Source organism: Jaculus jaculus, chromosome 5, assembly GCF_020740685.1.
Source record: "Jaculus jaculus isolate mJacJac1 chromosome 5, mJacJac1.mat.Y.cur, whole genome shotgun sequence".
In the NCBI taxonomy this organism is placed as follows: domain Eukaryota; kingdom Metazoa; phylum Chordata; class Mammalia; order Rodentia; family Dipodidae; genus Jaculus; species Jaculus jaculus.
The window spans coordinates 171765880-171793766 of NC_059106.1; the positions used below are offsets into that span (position 1 = coordinate 171765880).

The 27887-nt window shown below is 56.7% G+C and overlaps 1 protein-coding gene across 2 annotated transcripts; it reads right to left on the reverse strand.

Moving 5' to 3' along the window:
• Nucleotides 1-489: 489 nt before the first annotated feature.
• On the reverse strand, nucleotides 490-27355 carry Pfkl (phosphofructokinase, liver type). Of its 2 annotated transcripts, none has more exons than XM_004669420.3 (22): nucleotides 27216-27355; nucleotides 23231-23304; nucleotides 19107-19184; nucleotides 18105-18294; nucleotides 17369-17534; nucleotides 16874-16918; nucleotides 16579-16687; nucleotides 13425-13520; nucleotides 11947-12039; nucleotides 10326-10451; nucleotides 9521-9585; nucleotides 8683-8746; nucleotides 6773-6919; nucleotides 6540-6610; nucleotides 5857-5944; nucleotides 5150-5302; nucleotides 3330-3494; nucleotides 3038-3099; nucleotides 2805-2916; nucleotides 1758-1857; nucleotides 1565-1670; nucleotides 490-925 (listed from the first exon to the last, which is right to left on the reverse strand). In XM_004669420.3, exons 1-22 carry the CDS (start codon nucleotides 27298-27300, stop codon nucleotides 778-780), a joined length of 2343 nt encoding a protein of 780 aa, XP_004669477.1. In that variant the 5' UTR covers nucleotides 27301-27355; the 3' UTR covers nucleotides 490-777. The 2 variants fall into 2 exon arrangements, with proteins under 2 accessions (XP_004669477.1, XP_045004756.1); XM_045148821.1 differs by having other exon boundaries at nucleotides 1565-1685.
• Between the last annotated feature and the right edge of the window lie 532 nt (nucleotides 27356-27887).

Consider the following 27887-nt stretch of genomic DNA (forward strand, 5'->3'; position numbering starts at 1 on the left):
GAGGGGCCAGGAGCAACCTAGTGTATGGTGAGCATCCAGGGACAAGGAAGTGAGTCCAGGAGCCAAGACGGTGCTTGGGTACAGCATAGCTATGACTCAGTTACAGGCCATCTGAGATGGGCAGCACTCTGCCTTCCACAGGCTTCTCTGGGATCCAGGCTGGCCAACTCCCATGACTGCCTGGAATACCAGTGACCAGCCACGGCCGCTGTGACACAGCCCCCTCCTCTCCCACCAATGTCGGGCTCACATCAGCTATCACCACAGGCTGAGATCTCAGCACAGGGCCACTCAGCGTGGCTCGGAAGTCTCCAAGAACATCTGGCCCTCAGGTAAGGCTAGGAGAGGCTCACGTCCCCCTAGTGGTCCCCAAAGAAGGGTCCTCTCACCAACTGGTCCTACAGAGTAGGTGAGGCCCACACCCCTGTCCACCACTACCTCCCGCCAGCATATACTGTGGGCCACGCTGTTCAGAGGCGGACCAGACACCACAATCGAGGTACTTTTATTTCTAGAAAACGTGAGGTTCTATTCAATCACGCAGTGGGGTAGCCAGCAGGCCAGTGAAGGGAAAGGTTGATGTGGACATACCCAACACGGGCCCCAGGGTGAGGGTCCCAGGGTGCTCCATCCTGGGAGAAGCCTGCGGCTAGAAGGAGAGCCCAGAGCAGCAGAGCAGACCGCCCCCCCCATGGGCTCTGAGTCCCGTGTGAGTCCTGCTCATGGCCAGGGGCTGTGGCTGGCACTGGAAGGGAGGGAGGTGGGCAGGCGAAGGCCTCAGAAGCCCTTGTCGATGCTCAGCGTGCGGCGAGTGACGTGCTCCAGCTCCCCAGACACGTAGTCGGCCATGCTGATGCGGTAGTGCGCCAGCATCTTCAGCATCAGCCGCAAGTTCAGCCACCACTGCTCCCGGGGCATGCGATGCCTGCCAGGCAGAGGGCCACAGGTGAGGGTAGCTGCCAAACACCGCACCCCTCCAGGCCCCCGAATCCCTATGCAACATCCAAGGTGGCATCTGGTCGTGTCAGGGATTTTCACGAGGTGTCCCCCATCAACTCATGTGTCCTGAATGTTCTGTCCCCAGCTGATGGCAATTTGGGGGAGTGGCTCCTTGCTGGAAGAGGTGCGTTGTTGGGGGCGGACTTAGGGGTGTTTTAGCCAGCTCTCCCTTGCCAGAGTCTGGCTCGCTCTCCTGCCGCTGCCGTCCACCTGCTGTGGCAGAGGTGACGTCCGGCCTCTGCTCGTGCCACGCTTCCCCGGCCACCACGGGCCTTCCCCTCGAGATTATAAGCCAAAATACTCTGCTCCCATCACCTGCTTTTGGTTGGGGGCTTTATCCCAGCAATGAGAGGGTGACTACAACATAACCTCTGTCCCCCAGTGGCCTGCCTGCACAGGGGTGGGGTTAGGCACATGGTCCTCAGCCTGAGAAAGGCTGTCTCTGCCCCCAAATCCTGTCCACAGTCTGCCTTGTGTCAGCCTCAGAAGACCTGTCCCTGACTGCTACTCTCCAAGGCCTGGTGAAGACTGTGGAATGGGGACCCTGTTCAAGTGAGGGCCTTACTCGAAATCAGTGTCTTTCTTGAGCTCGGTGACCGGGCTGAAAGCCACTGCCTTCTTCTTCAGACCAATCACACAGGCTGAGTCTGCGGCATTGGCGAACACCCGCCCTGTGGACACAGGCACTGTGGTGGGAAAGGCTGGGCACCCCTGGGTGCCCTCAAGGACCCGGCGTAGCTTACGGCTACCCCACTTACCCTTACGGTAGACTTCCCGCAGCTTCTCTGACATCCACAACATGGCCTTCACCCCCAGCTTGGTACCGTAGTTCCGGTCAAAGGGGGTTGGAGCGCCACCCTGGAAACAGAGGCAAGACCTTGTCCCTGGGGCTGGCCAAATCCCAGAAGAGGGGATGAGCCACAGGGATCCTGATCATCCCACAGTCTCCAACTTCCTGTCAGTCCATCCATCCTGGAAGACCAGGACTTAGAGGCCTCAAGGTCCAGTCTCAAAGCTACTCTAAAGGCCAGCAGTGACTCCGCTACGGGCCTCCTGAGGGTCACCCTGACTAAAGCAGATGGACACTAGGATTTAGTTAGAAAGTGAGGGAGCCGGGCATGGTGGCGCACGCCTTTAATCCCAGCACTCGGGAGGCTGAGGTAGGAGGATCGCTGTGAGTTCGAGGCCACCCTGAGACTCTACAGTGAATTCCAGGTCAACCTGGGCTAGAGTGAGACACTACCTCGAAAAACAAAAACAAAGAAACAAAAAAAAAAGAAAGAAAGAAAGTGAGGGAAAGCCGAGCATGATGGTGCACACCTTTAATCCCAGCACTCAGGAGGCAGAGGTAGGAGGATCGCCATGAGTTCAAGGCCACCCTGACACTACATAGTGAATTCCAGGTCAGCCTGGGCTAGGGCGAGACCCTACCTCAAAAAACAAACAACAACAACAAAAAAAAGTGAGGGTATGGACAAGGTAGAATTGTCCACAAGGAGACGCAGGGGACTAGGCAGCCTCCCAGAAGATGCGGGTTCAGTTCAGGGCCTCACTGACAGATTTGGGTCCTAGACCTTCCATCCTGGGGTGAGGGCTCAGGAAACGGCTCCATGAAGGAGGTCATGGGCACACTGACCATCCTGGGATGTGGCTTGACAGGAAACTATGTGAGGCACCTGCACAGGGGCGTATGCAGTGAGCCACCCTATCCTACCAGGGTCCCTCGGGAATCCTTATCCAGGGTGGAGATGGGGCCCCTGCGGTGAGTCTTGCCCTCAGAGCTGGGCCTCCACAACCACACACACCTGCTGCAGGTGGCCCAGCACGTTGGTCCTGCAGTCAAACACGCCCCTGCCCTCCGAGGAGTAGAGGTGGTACAGGAAGTCTGTAGTGTAGTGTTCATGGCATTTCTCATTCCTGCAGTGGACACAGGGGCCGTCAGAGTCGGCCCCAAAACCTTGGGGCCGGACCACAGGATGTGCAGGCCAATCAGGGTCGCCCAGCAGCCCACCCTACCCAGTGCCCACAGCAGCCTCACCGAAGCACCAGACCCCTCTGGATGTCCGTCTTCATCTTCTCTGTCATATGTTCCACGTTGGCCTGGGGAGGAGGAAGGGTGAGCCGGGAGGCAAGGCAGGGACAGGAGAACCCCACAGCCTCGGAGAGAAGGTGAGTCAGGGATGCCAGGGCACACTCATGGGGTGGAGGTGGGGGAGTCATCCCGTAAGCAGGGCCCCCATCAGGAGCCAGGTCGTCCTGTGTGTGTTTCAGGGTGCACTCATGTAGCCCCGTGAGTCGCCGCAGCAGGGCTGGAGCTGGGCTGGGCTCACCTTCAAGTCGTGAATATTGAAAGGGTCCTCGAAGACGTAGGCAGCATCGGCCCCCACGGCAATGCCCGTCACCGTGGCCAGGTAACCACAGTAGCCCCCCATGGTCTCCACAATGAACACACGGCGCTTGGTCCCGGAGGCTGACTGCTTGATTCGGTCACAACTCTGGTTGGGGGGTCAGGGAGGGGGAGGGGAGGAATCAAGGGGAAAAGTCAGAGCTAGGTGTAGTAACCCACATCTGTAATCCCAGCACCCAGGAGGCTGAGGCAGGAGAGTCACTGTGACCTTATAGGTCAGCCTGAGCTATTAGTGGGTTCCACACTAGCCTGAGCTACACAGTGAGTGAGACCTTGTCTCAAAACACCAAAAAAGAAGAGCCTGGCATGGTGCCACATGCCTTTAATCCCAGTACTTGGAAGGCAGAGGTAGGAGGACTGCTATGCGTTTGAGGCCAGCCTGAGACTACATAGTGAATTTTAGGTCAGCCTGGCCTAGAGTGAAACCCTACCTAAAAAATAAAAATAAAAATAAAAATAAAAGCCAGGCATGGTGGTGCATGCCTTTAATCCCAGCACTCGGGAGGCAGAGGTAGGAGGATTGCCATGTCCAAGGCCACCCTGAGATGACAGAGTTAATTCCAGGTCAGCCTGGACCAGAGTGAGACCCTACCTCGAAAAACCAAAAAAAGTAAAATAAAAAAATAAAAAAGGCCAGGCATGGTGGCGCACGCCTTTAATCGCAGCACTCAGGAGGCAGAGGTAGGAGGATCGCCATGACTTTAAGACCAGCCTGAGAATACAGAGTGAATTCCAGGTCACCTTGAGCTAAAGCGAGACCCTATCTTGGAAAACAAAACTAAAATTAAATAAAAAAGCCGGGCATTTGGCCCATGCCTTTAATTCCAGCAATTGGAAGGCAGAGGTAGAAGGATTGCCACCCTGAGACTACACAGTGAATTCCAGGTCAGCCTGAGTTAGAGTGAAACCCTACCTTGAAAAGCTAAAAACACCCAAAAGGAGAGGTCAGGATCCTGCATGTGCCTATCCCCCTGGCAGACCACGGGGCACTACCACGTCACAGGACCCTGGAACAGAATCGGGAGGCAACGGCTCTTGCACCCCCTGAGCCCAGGCCACCCACAGAGCCAGGAAGGGCGGAGCCTGGGCCATTTCCCAGTAGGCCTGGGGCTCACAACTGGGAGAAAGCCTGCCTGCAGGAGGCTGCTTTGGTTGTCACTGAAGCCATGGAGACCCCTAGCCGACTCCCCAGAGCCGGCCAAGAGCTCACAGTGCCTCAGCTTGCAACGAAATAGAGCCTTGGCACTCCTGCCACTAGGGGTCACTAAAAGCAAGTCAGGGAGGTGACGCTTAGAGATCACGCTAACCACAGATGGGTCAGTTTGAAAGGGGAAACATTTTCAAGATTAAAGAAAAAAGAAATAGGAAACAACAGTAACAAAAAAAAAAGTAGGGCTGCTGGGATCTGAACGTGTAGGTGAAAACTCAGCTGTGGATTGAGCACAGGGGAGGAAATGAACATGGCTATGTCCCACCTTGACAGAGTGCCCCAAACACAGCGCAGAAGGCTAATCTTGAATGGAAAGACCCCCAGTAGGTGCTGAGAAAAACACCCAGCAAGCCATGCTGATTGCCAGCAGGAACAGGACGCTTAGGACTTGCCGGAATCCAGACCTGCCCGAGCACCTATCCCCACAGGGCAAAGATAACCAAGGCCCCGTCTGGCACTGGGGAGGGGCTGAACTCCACCCCCAACTCTGCACAGCCCGGCCAAACAGCTCCACGGAGAGCCCCGGCCCGCACCTCCATGGCGGCGTTGACGGCGGTATCGGAGCCCAGGCTGAAGTCCGTGCCCGGCACGTTGTTGCTGATGGTGGCGGGGATGACGCACATGACGACGCAGAGCTCCTCGAAGCGCCCGCGGGCCTCCACCAGCTGCAGCACCCCCTCGTAGGCCTGCAGGGCGGCAGGACAGGGCAGTCGGGGCGGGGGGCACACGGCAAGACCAAGGAGGCGGAGGGGCGGGTCAGGCTCGGCCGGGGCCCAGGGTCGCCCTGCCCCTGCTGGTGGCTATGTATGGTGCTGGCTCAGGGCAATCTGCTCCCACTCCAGACTGGATGGGTGGCCAGAAGGGGCCCCAAGACCTCTGGAGTCCCCCACCCCATCAGTTAGTCCAGCACTGTCCAAGAACATCTTTCCATGGTAGCTGGATTTGAGTGAGGATCAGAGGGTTCCAGCCCGAGTTCTTAGTACAGTCACACAATGTCTGCAGTCATCATCTGGTATGTACACACCAGGACAAGGCACCCATGAGCCTCCCACGGTCCCTGCCCCCTCCTTTCCTTATCTTCCCCTCTTATCCTTTCTCAATCCTCCCCAGCTCTGGGCGATCAGAACCTTCTGAGGCCTTTAAGAAAAGGTAAACACTTCAGTCCCCTCCAGCCCCAATCCCAGGGTACAGCCCTGCAGTGCAGGCAGGACTCACAGCGGCCTGAGGCGAGAAGCCTTACCTCAAAGCCACCGATGACCAGCAGGGCGTGGATGTTGTAGGTGCGGAGATTTTCAACAATGGCCTCTAGGTGGCCCTTGGGCAGTGTCCTGGGGTCAGAGATACGTCAGCCAGGCATAAATCTAAAGTACATCTCACTCCAGAGGAAGGTGTCTCGGTCCTTCCTAGAGCTAGCGACCAGCCTCGGGAGTGCCCTTCCATACAGGGCAAAGACATGGGGGCTAACATGGGAGCAGCCGGGCACCAACTCAACAACCTCACGGGGTGCCAAGTAGGGACACACAAGTCGCCGCCTGCCACTGGAATGCCTTGGGCAGCCCTTCTGCCTCTTACAACCCTGCAGCAGTTAGGGGCACTTTCTTCAGCCCTTGCAGCCTCGACACTTTCCTGCCATCACACAAGGTGACCATGCTGTCCCATACCCACTCCATAGCGGGCCTCAAGCCCAGTTCAAGACCACCATCCCCAGCTGGGAGGGAAGAGGCAGGGGAGGGCTCCTCTGCTCCAGCTTCCCTCCCATGAGTGTGTACCGCTGGGCTGCATCCCCTGCCCAGCTGAGCGCAGGCTAGCTCTCAGCCAGGAGCACAGGTTGCCAAGAGGCAGCCAGCACTGGTCTACAGGGCTGGCAACCCTGTGCCCACCCCCTTCTCCAGCTTGCAGAATGCCTGGCCGCCAGCTGCCTACCTCTTGGTCCCCAGCATGGAGCCGCCACGCCCCAGCCAGCCTGCCACATCGTGCCAGCCCACTTCTTGCACCTGTCGGTAGGAACACAGTTTCGGGAGGGTGGGCCAAAAATCACACCAGCTCTTCAAGAAGGTGGCAGGCCCCGTTAGTGCCGGCTGCCACTTCACAGCCAGCCTTGAGCCTTGCAGCCCCACACACAGCCTCCCTCCAACTTCTGTCCCTGAAACACCCACCTGACCCTTGGCCAGACCTTCAAAACCATCGTGCACGACGTAAACCGTGTGGCCCTGGGAGATGCCGGTGCGGACCGCCGAGCGCACAGCTGCGTTCATGCCAGCAGCAGGGGCCCCCACATTCAGGATAGCCAGGGAGAAGTTGGACTTGAAAGAAGAGAGATGACAAGGGCCATGGGTAACGAGACTGGACAGGTCCCTGGCCAGCCTGGACACCATGCACCATGTTCTGGGAAAGACTAACTGAGATGGGGTACAAGCCTACTGCGTCCTAAAACGTCCTCAAGCAAGGTGAGCAGACACTCCTGTCGGAGCTGGGCGCAAGGGCACAGCATGGTGGACTTGCGTGAGCAGCTGCCACGAAACCTTCCCGTCGCCCATCTTCAGGACAGGGATAGGGCAGTCATGGGAAGGGATGTGTGGCTGCCCGGGTCTTACTGCTTTGCTTCAAGCACAAAAACAGGGCTTGGGCTGGAGAGCTGGTTCAGTGGCTAAGGTGTTTGCTTGCAAAGCTTAATAATACAATTTCAATTCCCCAGGACCCTCACAAAGCCAGATGCACAGTGGTGCATACATCTGGAATTCATTTGCAATGGCTGGAGGTCCTGGTATGCCATTTCCCTGTCTTTCTTCTATCTCTCTCTGCTTACAAATAAGTAATTTATTTATTTATTTATTTTTTAATATTTTTATTTATTTATTTATTTGAGAGCGACAGACACAGAAAGAAAGACAGATAGAGGGAGAAGGAGAGAATGGGCGTGCCAGGGCTTCCAGCCTCTGCAAACGAACTCCAGACGCGTGCGCCCCCTTATGCATCTGGCTAACGTGGGACCTGGGGAACCGAGCCTCGAACCGGGGTCCTTAGGCTTCACAGGCAAGCGCTTAACCGCTAAGCCATCTCTCCAGCCCTATTTATTTATTTTTAAGATTTTTATTTTTATTTATTTATTTGAGAGTGGCAGAGAGAGAAAGAGGCAGATAAAGAGTGACAGAGAGAATGAGTGTGCCAGGGCCACCAGCCACTGCAAACGAACTCCAGACGCGTGTGCCCCCTTGTGCATCTGGCTAACGTGGGTCCTGGGGAATTGAGCCTCAAACCGGGGTCCTTAGGCTTCACAGGCAAGCGCTTAACCACTACGCCATCTCTCCAGCCCTTACTTATTTATTTATTTAGAGCTAGAGAGATGGCTTAGCAGCTAAGGTGTTTGCTTGCAAAGCCAAAGGATCCCGGTTTGATTCTCCAGGACCCACGTAAGCCAAATGCACAAGGGGGTGCACGCGTCTGGAATTCGTTTGCAGTGGCTGGTGGCCCTGGCACACCCATTCTCTCTCTTTCTGCCTCTTTCTCTCTCTGAAATAAATATATAAATAAAGAAAACAGTGTTCCAAAACTCTCCTTAAAAAAAAAAATTTAAAAAAAAACAAAAACAGGACTTCAATGCTATTGCTTTCACCCAACAAATCTAAACTTCTGCTAGTCCGGTGGACCAGTCCAGATCACCTGGGCAGGGCTCTGTATTGCGGCAGTGTCAGTCACTACTTCTTGTATCACCCTGACTTTGGAGGGCCCCTTCTCCCAGGCTCTCGGCTATGACAGAAGGTTCATAAATGCTGGCACCTCCCCTCCTAAGTCATGTCGGGGCCACTTCACTCCCGTGGCCTGTGATAAGCAGCTCCCCGTGCGACAGTCAGTCAGTCCCTGCAACTCAGGCCAAGACTTAAATGCTTAGGACCCGCTGGTCTGGGCGGCACTTGGGACCCATAACCAAGTCCAAGTTTGAGCACAGGACTCAGACTCCAGGGAGGGAGGAAGGGAGGATCCCCCGGGGGCCTGGCAGCAGGCCAGTACTGAGGTCGGGTGAGGTGGAAGGCTATAAAACCAACACAGTCATGGGCTTGAACCTCACCTTTTCCTTGGAGATCTTCTGGTGGGCAAGAAGCTTATAAATGTTCCAGTTGTTCTCGAAGCTCCTAGAAAGGAAGCAGGTCATGGCGTTGGCAGTCCTGCAGCCCCAATACCGCCCCAGGCTGGGCACAGCACGGGCCCGAAGCTCAGCTGAGTAGATTGGGACAAGGGCACGTGCCCTAGGACCTGGCGGATCATCAGCACAGGCCCCGAATTCAGTTCAAAATGAGTCAGACCCCATGTAGACAGCTTGCCCTGTCATCACACACCACCTGAACGCCTTCAGGGGCTGCTCTGAGACCCCCACAAGGCTGCGCGCCCCACACAGCAAAGCCCATGGCCTGGTGTGTAGCTGGATTCAGGTGGGGAATCCTAACTGCGAGCAGGAAACGCAGCGGGGAAACGAGAGCTGCAGGGGGCAGAACCTCATCATGCGGCAGACGATCAGCGCTCTCCTTTCCTGGCCTTCCCTGTCTCGCCGGCAGGCGCCACCCGCCACATCGCCCTTCCTGTCTCACAGTCAAGCACCAGTCACAGCATCCCAGGAGAGCCTGGCTCTACGTGCCCTTGGCATTGCACGACCCGTACCTGTCCTGCAGCCCCCCTCATCCTGACAGCCCCTCCCTGGCCACGAGCGGCCCGCATCCACCCCACGCTCCACAGGATGCATCTTCGCTGAAGGAACTACGCATCCTCGGCTCCTCCAACACCTGGCACTCGTGCAGAATGCTGGGGGAAGCAGGACCACGCGCCCGCAGGGACCCTCCCTGGGGAGCAGCGAGCGCAAGCCCCATGACACGCTGTGCCCACCACTGCCCGGAAGGACGGCCCGTCCTCACCTGCCACGGAGCTGGATGGCCTCGTCAAACCTCTTGCCATCCATGGCCTTCTGAACTTCCTTGGTCTTCAGGTACAGAAGGGAAAACAGGGTGCTCAGGGGGGCCGGTGTGCACTTGCAGGCCCTGCTCAGGCGACACCTTAGGGTCCTAGGCTCAGTGCTTAGAAGCCCAGCAGGTCCGCTCCGGCCCCGGCCTGGAGTACGCCCCAGGCAGAGGCAACCAGGGCCTCACAGAGCCTCAACTCTCTCTACTACCCTTCTACTCAGAGACCAGCCAAAGCCTGGGGACAGAGACGCCCAGGGCCCAGAGAGACAGGCCCTTCCACCAGGGGCAAGGATGCCAAGCCTCCCTCCTGCCCTGCCACCCGCTGTTCCCGCAACCCACCCTGTCAGCCCCCCAAACCTGCTGGGCCAGGGCAAGTATTTCCCTGCCGAACCTCATAGTCCCTATGCCTTCCTCTGTACCCCCATACTGGGCTCCCCACTCCAGCCACGCCAATGTCCCTCTCACAAGCCAAGGCCTTAAGTAATGTTCTCTTCTCATCATTCACATGCTAATCCAAAACGTCCACCCAGCCTACTTTCCAAAGTCAGTGCAAGGCCACTGGCTCCGGGAAGCTGAGGCCTCACCCCGCGACCCCGCCCCAGGATCTCCCGATGACCCCCGTCGGGCAAGCTGTCCTGGCTCCCTGAAGTCTGACTGTCTCCTTCCCCCACTGCAGCCCTCAGCCCAAGCCCATGACACACGTGGGCAGGAGGAGGCCCTGGAGGGACGGGCAGTCCACCAAGAGGCGCGGGTCACTTACCACCTGCACACACTCCATGAGGGGCAGCCGGACCGACTGGTTCCCCGACAGGCTGACCACACAGGCTGGCGTGTCGGGGGTGGCCTCCAGCAGCGCCATCACGGCCTCCATGCCCATCTTGCTACTCTGCATGGGAGAGGACAACGTGGCTCAGGCTGGCGCCGCCTGCCCACTGGGCACGTGCGCGCTGTGCCCACATGCTCCACCAACCAGCAGCAAGGCCCCTCTGCAGCCGCGCAGACGACACGGACACCAGCTTCCTGAGCACCCACACACAGTAGGCCAGGCTTCCAGAACGCGGTGGTTTGACACGGCCAGCGGTCACCAATAGCCCGTCATGAGGAGGTGCTTAGGGCAGAGCCCCAAGGCCCCTTCCCTGACAAGGTTCCTCACTTGAGCCCCACCGCGTCGCACTCTGCTGGTGTGTACAAACAATAAAATATGGGCTGACAGGCCAGGCTGCTCAACCACCAAGAACTGCGACGCAGGGAACGGAGCCGAGCTGGCAGCTCTTCTCACAGCTGAGGGGACAGCAGGCAGGCAAGAAGGCAGGTCCAGGGGCAGATCTCTCCCATGAGCACGAGGAGCAGATAGATCCTCCCACCTCCTCATGGTTACGGCCGGGCCGGTGGTGTGGGAGCGAGGTGCTGACTGACCACGGTTCCAGGCTTCCAGAACGCCTCAGTGACAGTCCCGGAAGCAGTCAGGGCTCCCTCGAGAGCAGCCACTGTTTTCAGATGTCACCAGATTCTTCAGGTTGTCCTGTGGACATCTGAGCTCAGGCACCCACACAAACATGCTGGTGCTCTGGTGAGAGCCAGGCTGTAATGAGCTGTCCTTTTTGTCCTGGCTCTCTGCCCCAGGGGCTTTGTGTCTTCGACCAGTGTGTCCAGAGCACTGGCCATCAGTCAGCCTGATATCTATAAGCAGGGTGACCTCAGGCCATCTCAGCTGTTGGGAGCTACATATCTGACGCTCAGGCTGACAGGGAGATTGTTGGATCTCTGTGCCCTGGGCTCCTCAAGGGCGCTCTGGAGGCACCTGAAGCACAGGCTGCAGGCAAGAGCTGTCCAGGCCAGCAAGGGCCCTCTCTGTGAGCTGCCTTCCAGCTCTGTAGGAGGGCCAGGGGAAAGGGCTTAGCACAGCACTGGCCACCCACACGGGGCCAACTCAACGCTGTGGTCTAACACCAGAGTGGTCCCACCTGCCGGGTGATCCCTGACCACACTCCCCAGGGTGACCAGCTCTCGCAGGCTCTTTGCCAACCCACGGGCCTTCCTGGCCGCCGACCTGTCTCCATTTGGCTCTGACACAATGCCCATTCTGCAATGTTCTCAGAGCATCCAGGAGATGGCTGGCCAAGCTCCTCAGCCCTGTCTCCTGCTCACCATACCCCTTCTCCAAGGGACCTGCTCACAGATACCAAGACAGTCCAATGCCCAAACTGCCAACGCATGAGATGGAGTGGAGGCAGCATGGAGGCACTGACTCAGTGGCCCCAAGATCTCAGTTTCTTACAGCCACAGGTGGCAGGGGTCCCATGTCACCATGGCAGCCGGCAGTTGTTATAGCGCGCGCACACACACACACTGCACGTCCAGGCTGATACACACCGACTTACCAAGATACGATCAAAGGCCGAGGGGGTCCCTCCTCGCTGCACGTGGCCCAGCACGGTCACTCGTGTGTCGAAGCCCAGCCTTTGGACCACCAGCTGCTCATCAGGAGAGGCAAAGATACTGTACGTTCCTACCCCAGCAGCTGCCCCGCCACCCATGGGCCCAGGTCTCAAGGCCCACCTATGCCCAGCCTCAGTAAGACGACCCCCAAAACCTGCCACAGCATCCAATGTGGGGGTCATGTGGAAATGTGTGAGTGCGGGCTGGAGAGGTGACTTAGCAGTTAAGGGTTTGCCTGCAAAGCCAAAGGTTCAATTCCCCAGGAATCACGTAAGGCAGATGTACAAAGTGGCGCATGCGTCTGGAATTCGTCTTCAGTGGCTGGATGCCCTGGCACGCCCATTTTCTCTGTTTCTCTCTCCCTCTCTCAAATAAATAAAAATAAAATATTAGCTGGGCTTGGTGGCGCATGCCTTTAATCCCGGCACTAGGGAGGCAGAGGTAGGAGGGCTGCTGTGAGTTTGAGGCTACCTTGAGACTACATAGTGAATTCCAGGTCAGCCTGAACTGATAATACCTACCTCGAAAAACCAATAATATTAATAATAATAATAAAATATTAAAAGAAGAAAAAGAGCCGGGTATGGTGGTGCACACCTTTAACACCAGCATTTGAGAGGCTGACGTAGGAGGACTGCTACATAGTGAATTCCAGGTCAGCCTGAGCTAGAATGAGACCCTACCTCAAAATAAATAAATAAATAAATAATTTTTTTAAAAGGGAGCATATATGTGTGACAGGTGTATCTGTGAGGGGAAAGCTATGCCCATGTTTCCATGGCCTGCAAGCCATCGCTGTTCCAAACTGGACATGGCCTCTGGCCCCTTATGTTTGGTCTCTACTGGGCCCTTGTAGCTCTGGGGACCCACATACAGAGAGCTCAGCAGGCTCCCAGCAGAAGAGTGGGCACACAATCACTGGAGGGCAGCCAAAGGGAGAGGCATGAGGCCCAGGGTCTGAATCACTGCCTCAGGACAGGAACACAGCGCAGTAGTGGAGGATGCAGGAGGAACGCTCACAGTCCAAAGCATGAGCTTCGTTTCCTGTTTTGATTTGCTTTGAGGCAGAACCTCATTACAGAGCCCAGGCTGGCCAGAAACTAAACAGCCCAGCAGGGGGTGGTGAGTAACATTACGGAAGGGCCGACAGTGATGGGCTCCGATACCGAGGTGCTAGGGGCCCAGCCTGCACAGCCTGAATCCAGAGGGAAGAGTTCCCAACACAGAGGGCAGTGCCCAAGCCTAGGATGGGTCCCTGCCCCTCTGGAGACCCCAGTCTGATACCTCAAACTTAGCACTGGCAATAGAAGGAACCATCCTGGGTACCTGACTCCAGCCCAGAGAACGGCCAGCCCTGGAGCCCACAGCTGGGATGGGGCACTGGAGAGGACCTGGCCAGTCCTGGCCAGCGGGTACTCACATCCTTCACGTAGCTGGACGAGATGGGCTTCCCGTGGCGGTCGATGGCGCCCTCCGCTATGATGATGATGTTGAGTCGGGACCCCCGGCTCCGAGTCTGGTCAGAAACACAGGGCTCACTTTCCCGGCCCGGGCCACTGTACACGACCACCCGGCACAGCGAACCTTACTGGGGTCCAGAACGCTGTACCCACAACCACCCCCCCACCACCACCGAGAGAGGGCAGGACCCCCGCCCATCTTTGCAGAAGCAAGAAGGCCTGAGCAAAGGTGGATGAGGCCAGCTCACCAGGAGCACAGTGCTGCTGTGGGGACGCAAGCAAGGGGCCGGGAAGCGGGACTTCGAGGGAGGGAAGCCCCACACAGGAGCGTCTGCAGGGCATGGATCAAAATCACAGCCATGGCCTGGAGAGATGGCTTAACGGTTAAGGCGCTTACTTGCGAAGCCTAAGGACCCAGGTTCGATTCCCTAGGACCTACATAAGCCAGATGCACAAGGTGGCACAGGCATCTGGAGTTCATTTGCAATGGCTGGAGGCCCTGGTGCATTCTCTCACCCCACCTATCCCCCTCCCTCTCTGTCTCCCGAATAAATAAATAAAATATTTTTTAAAAAAGTCTGGACGTGGTGGTGCACACCTTTAATCCCAGCACTCGGGAGGCAGAGGTAGGAGGATCGCCGTGAGTTCAAGGCCAACCTGAGACTCCAGAGTGAATTCCAGGTCAGCCTGGTATAGAGTGAGACCCTACCTCAAAAAATAAAAGAAGAAGGAAGGTCAGAGCTCTCAGCTCGTCCCCGCCTCCAGCTTCCTGGCCCAGAGCCCTGCTTTGTCTCGGTGCCGCCTGGACCTGGGCGCCCTGCTGACTGAATGGCCCTGAGTGCCCAACTCGCAGATCCCCTGCTCTGCACAGTGCGTGCCCAGGAAGGTGGCAAGACCTGGGGGGTAAACCACCCCTCGCACCTCAGTCAAGGCCCCAGCAAAACCAGAAAGGAAGTGGGGGAGCAAGAGTGCAGAGGTAGGAGGATTGATGTGAGTTCGAAGCCACCCTTGAATTCCAGGTCAGCCTGGGCTACAGCAGCGAGACTCTACCTCAGAAAACAAAATCAAAAAAAGAGTGCTGGCTAGAGAAATGGCTTAGCGGTTAAGGCATTTGCCGGCAAAGCCAAAGGATCCTGGTTCAATTTTCCATGACCCACATAAGCCAGATACACAAGGAGGCGCATGCGTCTGGAATTTGTTTGCAGTGGCTGGAGGCCCTGGTGCGCCCATTCATATTCTCTCTCTCTCCCCCTCTTTTTCTCTCTCAAATAACTAAATAAAATATATTAATAATAATAATAATAATAAAGAGTGCTACTTCCACAGTGAGCCTGACAATCAATGCCAGCGTGCAGGAGACAGACCCTGAGGATACTCATCACCTACCAAAGCAGAGATCCAGAGCTCATCACTGAAGCAGTCTTAAAACTCACCCACCACAACTCAGGGAATTTTGGGTAAGAGGGGGTGGGAAGATTGTAAAAGCCACAGGTTGAGATGTCATACCCAGAGGCACTGCCTCCCCCCAATAATTGACTGTTGCTCCCACAACATATAACCCACAACCCCATGGGAAATACCAGCAACCCCGCTGAGGAGGGCTCCCTGTGGAATGGGGGCAGAGTGGAGGGAAAAGATGGTACCAACACATGATGTATCCATACTAAGTATGTTCTTAAAAAAAAAAAAAAGCCAGGCATGGTGGCACATGCCTTTCATCCCAGCACTCTGGAGGCAGAGGTAGGAGGGCCGCCATGAGTTCGAGGCCACCCTGAGACTACACAGTGAATTCCAGGTCAGCCTGGGCTAAAGTGAGACTCTACCTCAAAAAACTAAGAATTCATAATAATAATAACAATAAATGCAGCCAGGCATAGTGGCACAAGCCTGGAATCCCAGCACTCAGGCTGCACAGAGGAGGTGATGATGCTGGGGGACCGGATGCCTGGGGCTAGGGCTGCGTATACAATGTCAGAACCAAGGCCCTGTCCTTCTCCTTCAGTGGCATCTGGGCAGTGGACAAGGTGGGAAATGTCTATATCTTCAGGGGAAACTGAGGCTCACAGGAAGCCAAGCTCCTTACCCAGGTGGGAAAAGCCAGGTGTAAAGACCCTGGGTGCTACCATCTCCTGAAGGGCGCAGCCCTGAGCTCAGCGAGTGAACCAAGGCCCAGGCAGCCAGAGGCACCACCAGTAGACCCTGCCTGCCACTATAATCCAGTGGCAAGAGCTCTACCCAGAGCTGCCTCGCCCTTGAGGCTCCACCTCCATCCTGCATATCACCTGGGAAGGTTCCAGAAGCCAGGTCAGGACTCCAGGAGGCTCCACTGCCCTGGACAAGCTAGACAGCCTTGACCTGGGGCTGGTCACATGAGCCTTCCTCTGCCTCGGAACACAGAACCACTCAGCAGATGGCGTAAGTGGAGTCCCATCCTGACCATGGGGCTGGCCTGTCCTACCCAGGGGTCCTAAGACCGTGGTGGGCAGAGTGAACCTGCGCTGCACCAGACTCGCCCGCTCCCAGCTCCATCCCGAGACGCCCCAAGAGCTACGTGCCAAGCAGAGTGCAGCCCCTCCCCCGGGTTCAGAAGGGACCGATCCCCCTGCCACCTCCTGCCTCTCTGACACGGACGATGGGTAGCTCTAGAAACTACTGGACTAGAACCCAGCATCCGCAGGGAAGCACAGATCTGGTGGACAAGTGGTCGGCGCTCGGCTCCCTCACGGCTCACATCCTGCTGCCTGGGCCTTTGTGGGGCTTTCCCTGCTGCTGGGTCATTGCTCTGGTCCCTGGCTGCTGAGGACACCTCTCGGCAGCTCAAAGGCACTGGCCGCTGTCCCCAAGAAGCCAGCTCCCCGTGCTCCCCACACGGCTCACATGGACAAGCCCGGGGCAGCGACCCTGAGCACCCCGTCTTACGGCTGCGCTGTGCCTGCCAGGGACAGGACCTCTAGGACAGCCGGTGCTGTGGATCCCCGGAGGGAACGAGCAGCTGCTGCTGGCACAGCCAGCGAATGAACAGACCACAAATCCCAGGGACACCATTCAGTGTCCCTGGAGGACGCCTCTCTCAGAGCCCTGAGTGGCTGCAACAGAGACCCGTAGGCAACTTACCTCGCCGAGCCTCTCACACATGAAATTCTCCCAGCCATCCTCGGGAGGTGACTCGGGGATGAACAGCCAGTCTGCCCCTGAAGCCAACGCAGACACCAACGCCAGGTACCTGGAGCAGCAGGAGATGCACGGCTGCTTGGGACCACCTGCCCAGCTCTCCCCTGCCCAAGCTTCCACACGTGGTATTCAGTGAGCGCTTGGTGCGTGCCATGGGGAGCCACGCCCACCCCTCTCTGTCTCCTAAAGCTTCCAGGTGCACCACCCCTGCCCTGCTGACCTGGACGGGCCCCCTCACCCGCAATGACGCCCCATCACCTCCAGCACGAAGGTTCTCTGGTGGCTGTGGAGATGGAACAGACAGAGGAATCAGTGGTGCAACTCATAGGCCACGTGACCCAGCTACCTGGAGCCCAAGTGGGCCAGGGCGCAGATAGCGGACAGCTCTCTTCTCTCCACACTACAGGCTGCCCAGTCTCTGGCCCATCTTCTGGCTGAGACTGAGACCCACATACTGGTGCCAAGCCTGGTCATCCCCGGGAGGGGCACGAGGTGCACCACCACCCAGCATGGCAGCCTCCAAGCCAGGCTGCCTACAGACGTCCTGTAACCCCACTTCTCTCAGGTGACAGCACTGGCCTGCAGGCTAAGGACTGGAGCTACAGGAATAACCGCCCCCACCCCCAGCAGCCAGCACCCACGCCCCTTCACAGGGCCCCCCCCACCACAAAGCAGCCTCACTCCCAACAAGGGAGTGGCCCCACAGCAGAGCAGCACACCAGGCCTGGCTCACCTCTGGGCCGTGGTGGTGATGGCATCAATGACCTCCATGATGCGATGCAGGGCTGAGTCCGTGCCAATGGTCATGTCCGTGCCGCAGAAGTCATTATCAATGGAGCCCACCAACCCGGCAATGTTCAAGTGCGCATAGGTCTGAGCTGTGGACTCTGAGATCTTACCTAGGCCAGGAGAACAGATGTCTAGTGAGAGCCCAAGGCCTCGCTCAACTCCCACAGCCGCCACACCCTTCTCTCCATTTCTACTGTCCACTGGAGAATACAGCCCAGTAGGGCCCTGGGCCCAAGCTCAGCCCTCTCCCCAGGAGCCTCCAGAGAAACATGGGGGGGGGCACTGTGCTCCAGATCCCCCACCTACAACAGACGAGGTCTCCTTACAAGCAGCAACCTTGGGACTTGGTGTCTGATGTCACCCAAACTGCAGGCATGCTTTCACAAACTATGACAGTCTGTAGCCCACACCAGACTCTCTCAGTAATCGGTTACAAGCCAGACCCTCACGCAGCCCAGGGCGTGCCGTGTGTTCACCACCAGCAGTGGACACTGCCTGGGCTCCTTGAAATCATGCACCTGGGCTCCAACCTGAATCTTGGCCCCATGTCTGGAACAGTCCAGGGTCACTCGGAACTTGACAATTCCTTCCCACACAGCAGCCAGATAGCATCTGCCTGTGCCCCACTGGGGACTCAGCTTCCCGCCAACCTCTGTACCTACCAGCTGAAGCACACCCACCTTCCCTCACCAGCTCTTCCAGCAGGCTGCCCCACTCGCTGCGGAAGATGTTGGCCCCCGTGAGACTGCCATCCCCGCCGATGACACACAGGTTGGTGATACCACGTTGGACCAGGTTGTAGGCTGCTGCCAGGCGGCCCTCCCGTGTAGTGAAGGCCTTGCAGCGGGCACTGCCAATGATGGTGCCACCCTGCATGGAAGAGGCCGGAACCTTCGGGCGGGGTGGCAGGTGGCAGAAGGCCCCTGGCGACACTACAGGGATGCCACGGCTAGAGGACAAAGGGATGGACGGAGCCCACAGCTTTAGAGGGAGAAGTCGGGGCATCTCCAGAAGCCTATGCAGTGTCCCCTTCTCTGGGCCTTTTCCCTCAAGTACAAGGTCTGGGGCTACAGGAATTTCTTCTATAATGGGGCAAAGAAGGCTTAGAAGAGGAAAGCGACATGCACACACACACCACTAGGGCACATATATTCACACCCTGCGTACGCGCCAACTCAGGGAGCTGGCTAGGGCCCCACGGGGAAGCCGGCCTGGGCAGGTCCAGCCAGGACCGTCTTAGCTGCCATTCTCCCATTCCTACAGTGTGCTGTAGCTCTGGGCTCCCTGGGGACTCCAGTCCCACCGGCACTGCATAGAGCTCTGCAGCCAGGGTGCTCCTCCCCAGTGCACCATGGTGACAAAACACCCATTCCCCTCCACAATGCTCCTGACACCTGCTAGGAATGCCGCCCACCAGGCGGAGCCCTCCCCGTTGACACCCGCAGCCTGTCCACTCCAGGCGTCCCATCTCAAGCCTGGACCCCTCCCAGACTTCTGTTGGTGACCCCACAGCACATGACCTACGGCAGGCAGACAGCATGATCCATTTAGAGCTGAGCCACTTCCGAGTGTGCGTGTGTGTCTTCGTATGTCTCTGTGTGTACTCGTGTGTGTGTGTGTGAGTGCGTGTGCGCCTGCTTGCACTCCCAGCGTGGGGAGGGCCGCCGGGCCAGGAGCCTCACCAGCTGGATGATGTTAGACACGCTGAGCCAGTTGGCCGGCTTGATGTTCTCACCTCCTTCCACAAGGCCCTCGTAGCCCTGAAACCAGAGGGACGGCATGAGACAGAGGCCCCATTACAGCCAGCAACACTGTCTCCATCAGCATTGAGCAGGCCCAAGGGCCCCAGTCATCACACAGCCAGGCTCCCCCCCCCATTCCCCCAGACCGTGACAGCCCACATGGAGCCGCGAACATGCTTTGAACAGCCAGGAGCCTGTTTATTATGAAGAAAACACACAAGTGCTTGTGGCACAGACGACAACCTGGCTAAGCGTCGCCAAGCTGAACTCCTGTCACTACCCCCAGGTTAGACAGACAAACCCAGCGCACAGAAGCCCCCGGGAAGCCCACTGTCCTGCACAGTAGATGGCCCAACACGAGCACGGTGAATGACACTGCTAAGGGCCTTGCTCCTTGCTGCGGCCGCAGAGCCCTAGGGAGCGCCTTGCTCGGTGACAGCACAGCCTGCCTCCCCTCCCCCACCCGTGCACACGTGGGAGGCGCACAGCGTGTGGCTGACAGGGACACACCTCGGAAACAGACTGCGCGTGTTTGGGGCGGCGCAGGCCTAAGAGGGCGTTCTATGCGCGTGTGGGCAGCCCCAGAAAGCAATGTTCCACTGTGCCCCCAGATGCCAGCAGCTAGCTCCCCACCCAAAGTGGTGGAGATTCAAGCTTCCACAACCCAAAGCACTGGGCAGCAGTAGCCTGGGGTCTGCGGGCTGTGGACTGGACCCCCCATAGGGGTCCGATTCGAACCTCCCTGCTGATACTTGCCACTGGTCACCAGACAGACAAGCTCCTTGTTCGTCCGCCACACAGTGGTATCTGTTTGTATTATTTTTTCCTTTTTTTTTAATGTATGAGAGAAAGAGAGAGAGAAAGAAAGAATGCATGAATGAATTGGTACGCCAGTGCCTCCAGCAGCTACAATCGAACTCCAGACACGTGTGCCACCTTGTGCACATATGTGACCTTGCACATGCCTCACCTTCTGCGTCTGGCTTACGTGGGATCTGGAGAGTGGAACATGGTCCTTAGGCTTCACAGTCAAGTGCCTCAACCACTAAGCCATCTCTCCAGCCCTGTCTGTAGTTCTTTACACGGACTGGGCATGAGGTGGGGATATTTCACAAAAGGCTAAAAGGTGAGTGGGATGGCCTCCTCTCCTCCATGCAGCCCCCAGCCCCACAGAGACATCCCCCTTCCCCGCCCTCAGCCAGGTGGTCTCTGAGCTCTCCGCCCCCTCCCAAAGCAGCACACTTCAAAGAGCTTTGCTGTGAGGGGAATGGGGAGGAGAACCTTTCAAACATCCCAGTTTGGGAGGGAAAATGGTTATTTTAAAATGTTAGGGCTGGAGAGATGGCTTAGTGGTTAAGCACTTGCCTGTGAAGCCTAAGGACCCCGGTTCGAGGCTCGATTCCCCAGGACCCACGTTAGCCAGATGCACAAGGGGGCGCACGCGTCTGGAGTTCATTTGCAGTGGCTGGAGGCCCTAGTGCGCCCATTCTATCTATCTGCCTCTTTCCCTCTCCCTGTCATTCTCAAATAAATAAATAAACATGAACAAAAAAAAATTTTTTTTAATTTTTTAAATGTTAACTTGGAGCTGGAGGGACAGCTTAGTGGTTAAGGTGTTTGTCTGCAAAGCCAAAGGACCCAGGTTCGATTCTCCAGGACCCATCATGTAAGCCAGATGCACAAGGGGGCGCATGTGTCTGGAGTTCGCTTGCAGTGGCTGGAGCCCTGGTGTGCCCATTATCTCCCTCTCTCTCTCTTTCTCCCTCTTTCTGTCAAATAAATAAATAAAAATATTTTAAAAATTTAACTTGGCCCCAGAGTGAAATAGACTATCCAGCTCAGCTCTGGGCTCTACAGCCCTCCCTGGCCTCTTCCCCAGATGGGCAGTAAGACCCTTGAAGGTGAGCAGGGCACACCAGGCTACAGGCCTAATGACAGAGCGGTCAGCTCAGGCCATGGCAGCCACATAACCTGTCCTACGGCCCCCACCCCTGAGCAGGAAGGTTCTCAAGGCCACAGGAGGCCCACTTTGAAGACTAGATTAGCCTTCCTATCACAGACCAGCTCTACCCAAGTCCAGTCACTCAGGATCACCAGCCATGCTCATAAAAGGCAAGAAAGTATATTCCAAAACTCACCGCCACTTCCACAGCAAGCAGCTAAGAAATATAGAGTTCTGGGCTGGAGGGATGGTATAGTGATTAAGGCGTTTGCCTGCAAAGCCCAAGGACCCAGGTTCGATTCCCCAGGACATATGTAAACCAGATGCACAAGGGGCACATGTGTCTGGAGTTCATTTACAGTGGCTGAAGGCCCTGGCGTGCCCATTCTCTCTCTCTCATTCTCTCTCTCTCTCTCCCTCTCTATCTATCTGCCTCTTTCTCTGTCTCAAATAAATAAAATAAATAAATATTTTCTAAAAAATAAAAGCCGGGTGTGGTGGTGCACGCCTTTAATCCCAGCACTTGGGAGGCAGAGATAGGAGGATCGCTGTGAGTTCGAGGCCACCCTGAGACTACTACATAGTGAATTTTAGGTCAGCCTGGGCTAGAGTGAGACTCTACCTTGAAAAACCAAAATTAAAAAAAAAAAAAAAGAAAGAAAGAAAGAAAGAGAGGAAAAATATAGAGATCTACCTGCAATACCCAGACAGGCACAAAGTCCAGGGCAGGACAAGGGCCTGGCCCTGCTGAGCTCCTAGTATAGCGAGGTCGCACGGGCAGTCCAGTGGACCCCTGAAACCCCAAGGTGTGCTGTACCTGCAAGAACCATCTCTGAGACACAATCTCCTTCCTCACTTGGACCCCTAGATATCTGAGCATGCCCTCCAACTCCAGTGCCACCCTTCTCCCAGGCCCCATTCATCTCCCCCACCCAGGTACCCAGGCAGGCCCTGAACTGGTCCAAGTACTTTTCTGTAGCTCTCCCAGACCCTTCAGCAGGACTCTGGGTCCAAAGGTCCAATTCTGGTGCTTGAGGAAGAAAAACAGCCTCCACTTACTGAGTACAGCATAAGAAGAGCCCTACCTACAAGACTGTACTAGTTTTGGGCCCTAATAGCACCATGTATGCCCATTCAACAGGAGAAACTGAGGAAAAACACAGGCTTGGAACCTGTGTCTGTGTCCTCAGGGCATAACCACACACCTGCCTAACACCTGCCTTCAGTTCCTGGACTCTGCATGGGATTTGCAAAGTTCCAGCCCATTCAAGCCTGTGGTCAGGAAGGGAGAGACCTAGGGCTAACTCACTCTCTCTCTCTCTCTCTCTCTCTCTCTCTCTCTCTCTCCTTTATCTATCCTTCCTTCTCACCCCCAGGTTCCCCACCCATTAGGGCAGAGGGCTGGATAGGGCCCTGCAGTAGCCTGGGGCCAGGGCAAAGGGAAAGAGGCCACACCCAGTGGGGGGAGGGAAGGGATCAGGACACTGAGCGAATTGGCTACATACTAACAATGTAAAAAGAGGCAACAGAGTAGCAAAAGGCCACCAGAAACCCACTAGACAATGCAAGGGAATTCCAGAGAGAGCAGAGGGGGAGGGAGCCCCCGGGGTTCAGAATCACCCTCAAATCCACAAGTGCTGGGGTGACAGAAGCCCCACCCCCATTAGTGCAAACTAGGACAGAGAGGGGGCCAGTGGTTTGTTGGTCCCTAAGGCAGTCTGCTCACAGAGGCCTCAGGGGGAAGTGGTACAACGGCCAGCTGGGCAGGCTGACCTGATGACCTTCCTCCCCTAATCTGAATAATGCCCAGTGATGGCTGTGGGACAGGGACGGTCCAACCCAAACATTCCTCTTCCCTCTGCTTTCTACAAATGACCCCCCCAACACACACACACACACACACACACACACACACACACACACTCACACACACACACACTCACATTTCCCTCATGCCCTCCACCAAACCATACAGCCTCCAGGCTGAAGTCCTCCAGGGTGACCAGAGCAGACTAGCCTGTGTCACAGAGAAACGCACTCCCTGCAGGATGGTACACAGGCCACCCCGCTATGGGCCCCGTCACAGGCCACTCTGCTACATGCATGCCACGCACGTCCTTACCTCGTAGATGAGGAAGACTTTGGCCCCCACGTAAATGCCCATGCGAGTCACGGCCCTGACAGCGGCATTCATACCTGCAAGGCAATGAGGCAGACCCCATCAGCCCACTCTTGGGTCACTGGCAACTTCACGCCACCCATCCGCATCCCTATCTGCATGGACTACCAGTCAGGAAATTCAAGCCCAGCCCTAAATTGCACACCCCTTCCCCAAAACCTATAAACAAGTAAGGTGCTGTGAGTGGAGATGGGGCTGTGGACAGCTTACTTCTTTTTTCTTTTCATTTATTTATTTATTTACTTACTTATTTGAGAGAGAGAAAGAAGCAGAGAAAGAGAGAGAGAGAGAGAATGGGTAAGCCAAGGCCTCTAGCCACTGCAAAAGAATTCCAGACACCTAGGGAATTGAACCGAGGTCCTTTGGCTTTGCAAGCAAACGCCTTAACCACTAAGCCATCCCTCCAGCCCGAGGCAGCTTACTTCTGAGTGAACCTGGCTTCCTTCCACTGCTGCTGTTCCCTAACTTCTAACCATGGAGAAAAGCAGGACCCTGGTCTTGGTCAGCAAAGCCCCCCCCCCCAGGCCCACAGAGTCAGGTGCTGCCCACTGGGGGCCTTGAGGATGAAAAAGTGGGAGCAATGAATGCAGAGGGCAGGGCCTGGTCCTTTGCCATCAACCAGGATGCAGGTCCCGAAAGTGACATGCTCGGAAGGTGTTAAGGAGGACCCGTGGGCACTCAGGACAGCGCTGCCCCTCTGGCCTCACTGTACCCCGATCAGGCTTCAGCACAAAGATGAGCAGAGTGCGAAGGGCCTATGGGTCACCTCCTGCCCAGCCCCGGGCTCCCAGGATCACAGGTGCCAAGGCCTGGGGCACGGGGCTGCCCTGTGCAAACATGAATAGGGTGGGAGCCAGCCCAGTGGTCCTGCTCTGCCTTGCACCTTCCCAAAGACCATGTCACAAAAGGGCAGAAGGGGGACACCATGTCTTCGGGCTGGGGTAGGGCTACTGTCGTGGGGTCACCTGAGGGATTTGGGGGTTGAGGCACCGGGAGGGAGTAATTCACCTTGTAGCTCAGGAACTCATGGTCACCCAGCTACAACCTCCCAAGTGCTGAGATTACAGGCCTGAGTTACCACGCCCAGTTAAAAGGCCTTTCTAATTGCCCTTTAATCTGCTTTTCTTCCTTAAAATAAACCTGGCAGGGACCAGCCCTGTCTTTAGGGCCAGCAGGAGAGGGGCAGACAGCTGCCTGTCAGCTGACAAGGGTCCACCCTGTCCGGAGCCAAACCTAAGCGCAGGGTGAGGGGCTGTGCTGTTGGCCCTTCAGCACCAGGAGCCCAGGAAAAACAAGCCGCCGCTGCATAGACGGGAGGGATTGTGAAGTGATCTGGGCCCCAAAGACGCATTACTTATCAGCTACCAGGCCTGTGTCCAAGCCCAGACAGTGATGTGGGCAGGGTGTATGACGGGGGCCCAGGCACCCAGTCCTTAGCAGCACAAACAGGAAACCGCTGTCCACACTGACCACGGGGTTGTCAGCACCCTAGAGTTGTTTAGGGACAGACACGGGGCTGGAAGAAGCAGCGCTCTGGAGAATTGAGGTGTCTGGGCCAAGGTGAGGCTGGCAGTAAAGCCCGGTGGGCCAAGCAGGCTGTTTCGAGTTACTTATATACAAATGACTGAGAAAGTGGACACCCTGAACCATAGTCTCCCCTCAGCTCGCGGACACAACTGCTGGCTCTGGCCAACAGGAAGGGAGAAACCCAAGTCTGCAGAGGATAGGTCTTGCTGGCTGGCAAGAAAGGAAAAAGAAACCTTTTCACAGAAGGAGAAAGTGAGGCCGGAGGCCATGCTTTTGGGTCAGGCTAAGGAGTTGGCCAACTCTGGCTTGGCCAGGACTCAGGGTCTGGTGCCAGGCCTACTCCACAGGCAAGACAGGCTGGTTTTCACATGTTCAATACACACCGATGGGGTTCTTGGGAGGAAGCTCCCCATTCTCCTGGTACTGTCAACCAGTGCCAACACTGAGAGCACGCAAAGGCACTGGAGGGCACACAGGGGGCACAAGTACCCTAGCTGCTGTCTGGGCACAGGTGCAACGCAAGGCAGGGGAGTGCACCCACAGACAGCTTCCAAAACTTGTGCAACATAAAGTTACACTCTGCCGCACTGGAGGCTTAGTGGTTATGGCGTTTGCCTGCAAAGCCAAAGGACCCAGGTTCAATTCCCCAGGACCCACGTTAGCCAGATGCACAAGGGGCACATGCGTCTTGAGTTCTTTTGCAGTGGCTGGAAGCCCTGGTGCGCCCATTCTCTCTCTTTCTTTCTCTGTCAAATAAATAAATTTTTAAAAAGCCAGGCCCGGTGGCACAAGCCTTTAATCCCAGCATTCGGGAGGCAGAGGTAGGAGGATTGCCATGAGTTCGAGGCCATCCTAAGACTACATAGTGAATTCCAGGTCAGCCTGAGCTAGAGTGAGACCCTACCTCAAAAAACAAACAAACAAGAAGTTCCACTCTGCCTACGTGCCAGCTGCTGCCCCTAGCACAATGACGCTGGCCCTGCCCTAAGTGGACACACACACACTCGGCACCAACCAGAAGTGTAAGCAAGCTTTGCTATGCTTGCCTGGGCCACTGAAAAAAGGCAGCACAAATACCTCGCCCACAAAAGCCATTTGACACCCCCCAACCCTCTGAAGTCTTGTGCAGCCAGGAGCCCTTCAAGTGGGCCTGAGCTTGAGAGCACGTGTGCATCTGAGCGCATATGCATCATCGGAGCTTCCTGAACTGCCTTCTGAACACTCTGGAAGGAAACAGACCAGGCCCAGCTGAGGGGTCTGCTGTGCCCTTCCAAGCTTACCATGTGCTTTCAGGTCTCCGTAAGCCTCTCCTCTCCCCTCCAGAGGATTATGGGGAAGAGGTGGGGTGACTGTGGCTGAGAGCAACAGGGGACCATATTGGCTATCTGAAGCCCAAGGAGCTAGACATGGACAGTCAGGTCAGAACCAGGCCACCAAGAAAGGGTCTGGAAGGAGGACAGTCCCCCAGACCAGGCATTACCCCCCGCCAGGCCAGGTGGCTGCAAGTAACCACCAGGTAGCTGGTGCCCGCCCTCTGACATGCCCACAGCTTTTTTTTCTTAAATGGGGTCATGATCATTCCCCTTTAAAAAATATGTTAATTATATTATAATATAAATATATAAAATATATTGTATTATATTTAGTATACATTTTATTTATTTGAAAGAGAGAAAGAGACAGATACAAGCGAATGGGCTGTCAAAGACTTCAGCCACTGCAAACGAACTCCAGATGCTTGGGCCACCATGGGCATCTGGCTTAAGTGGGTCCTGGGGAATCAAACTTAAGTCCTTTGGCTTTGCAGGCAAGTGCCTTAACCACCAAGCCATCTCTCCCAGATCACAACATGCCTTTTCCAAGCAAGTCCCCCCGCACAGCTCCCTCCCCACACACCCTCTTCGCCCACGTGGACAGACCTGCTTCACACACACACCCTCTACCCCACCCCAAGCCCCGACCGAGCGGAAAGCGGGGGGATGACCAGCAGTGGGGCTCTGGCCCGCGCGCGCTTTCAGCGACCACCCCTCAGTGTGGCCTCGTGTCGCGCGGAGAAGGGGCGCCGAGAGCCGCTGGTCAGCGGGCCGCGCGGACACACACCCCCGCCCGGCGGACCTGGGCGCACGAGGGCGGAGCGTGCCCAAGATCCGTGGCCCGCCGCACGTACGCGGGCGACCCGGGGCGGAGTCTAGGGACGGGGACCTGGAGCTGCGACTCCAGGCAGGAGGCCAGGGGGTCCTCGCATCCGTTCCAGGTACCCAAACGTGGAACGAAGGGAGTGACCGGAGGGGCCCGAGGACGGAAGGGAATCCCCTCCCCGGATGGATGGGAACCACCCCTCCCGAACCCCCCACCCCCAAGACACATCGACCCGGAGATCGGACCTCGCGCCCCTGCCCACCTTGCGCATCGCCGCCGCTGGTCAGCACGCCGATGGCCTTGCCGGCGCCCGACATGCGCAGCTTCTCCAGATCCACGGTGGCCATGGCGGCAGCCTAGAGCCGGGGCCCGCTGCTCTCCGGCCGCGCTCGGCGTTCCGGGCCGTGTCGCCGGTCCCCGCCCCGCGCCTGTGCGCCCGGTCCGCCCCGGCCCCGGCCCCGCCCTGGCCCCGCCTCCAGCGCAGCGCTTGATGGACGGCCGCGGGGACCCGAGAACCTGAGTGTGGGATCCAGGCCGGCGGAGGGGCTGAGCGCGCCCCCCACTGTCCTGGACATCGGTCCCCTGACCTGTGGTCCCCAGGCGCCCAACACCTGGGGTAGAACCTAATCGTGGGGAATCAGAGACCCTTCTATAAGATTTTTATTTATTTATTTATTTTATTTTTCCAGGTAGGGTCTCGCTGTAGCCCAGGCTAGACCTGGAATTCACTTTGTAGTCTCAGGCAGGACTGGAACTCACAGCGATCCTCCTACCTCTGCCTCCCGAGTGCTGGGATTAAAGACGTGCGCCACCACGCCTGACTTTTTTTTTTTTCCTTCCCTCCCTCTTTGAGCTTTCTAACCCTGTTGAGTTTAGTGAAGACTTCAGGGTTGTGTGAAACGAAGCCTGCGGTAAGTCTCGCAGACTTTTTAAA

What these genes read in the sequence shown, in the direction of transcription:
- Pfkl (XM_045148821.1), bottom strand. Translation starts at nt 27,300, where the DNA reads ATGGCCACCGTGGATCTGGAGAAGCTGCGCATGTCGGGCGCCGGCAAG. An exon ending in CAGCGGCGGCGATGCGCAAG is followed by an intron (nt 23,305 to 27,215) that starts GTGGGCAGGGGC and finishes ATTGCCTTGCAG; the next exon opens with GTATGAATGCCGCTGTCAGG. An exon ending in CGGCCTTTGATCGTATCTTG is followed by an intron (nt 10,452 to 11,946) that starts GTAAGTCGGTGT and finishes TCTCCCATGCAG; the next exon opens with AGTAGCAAGATGGGCATGGA.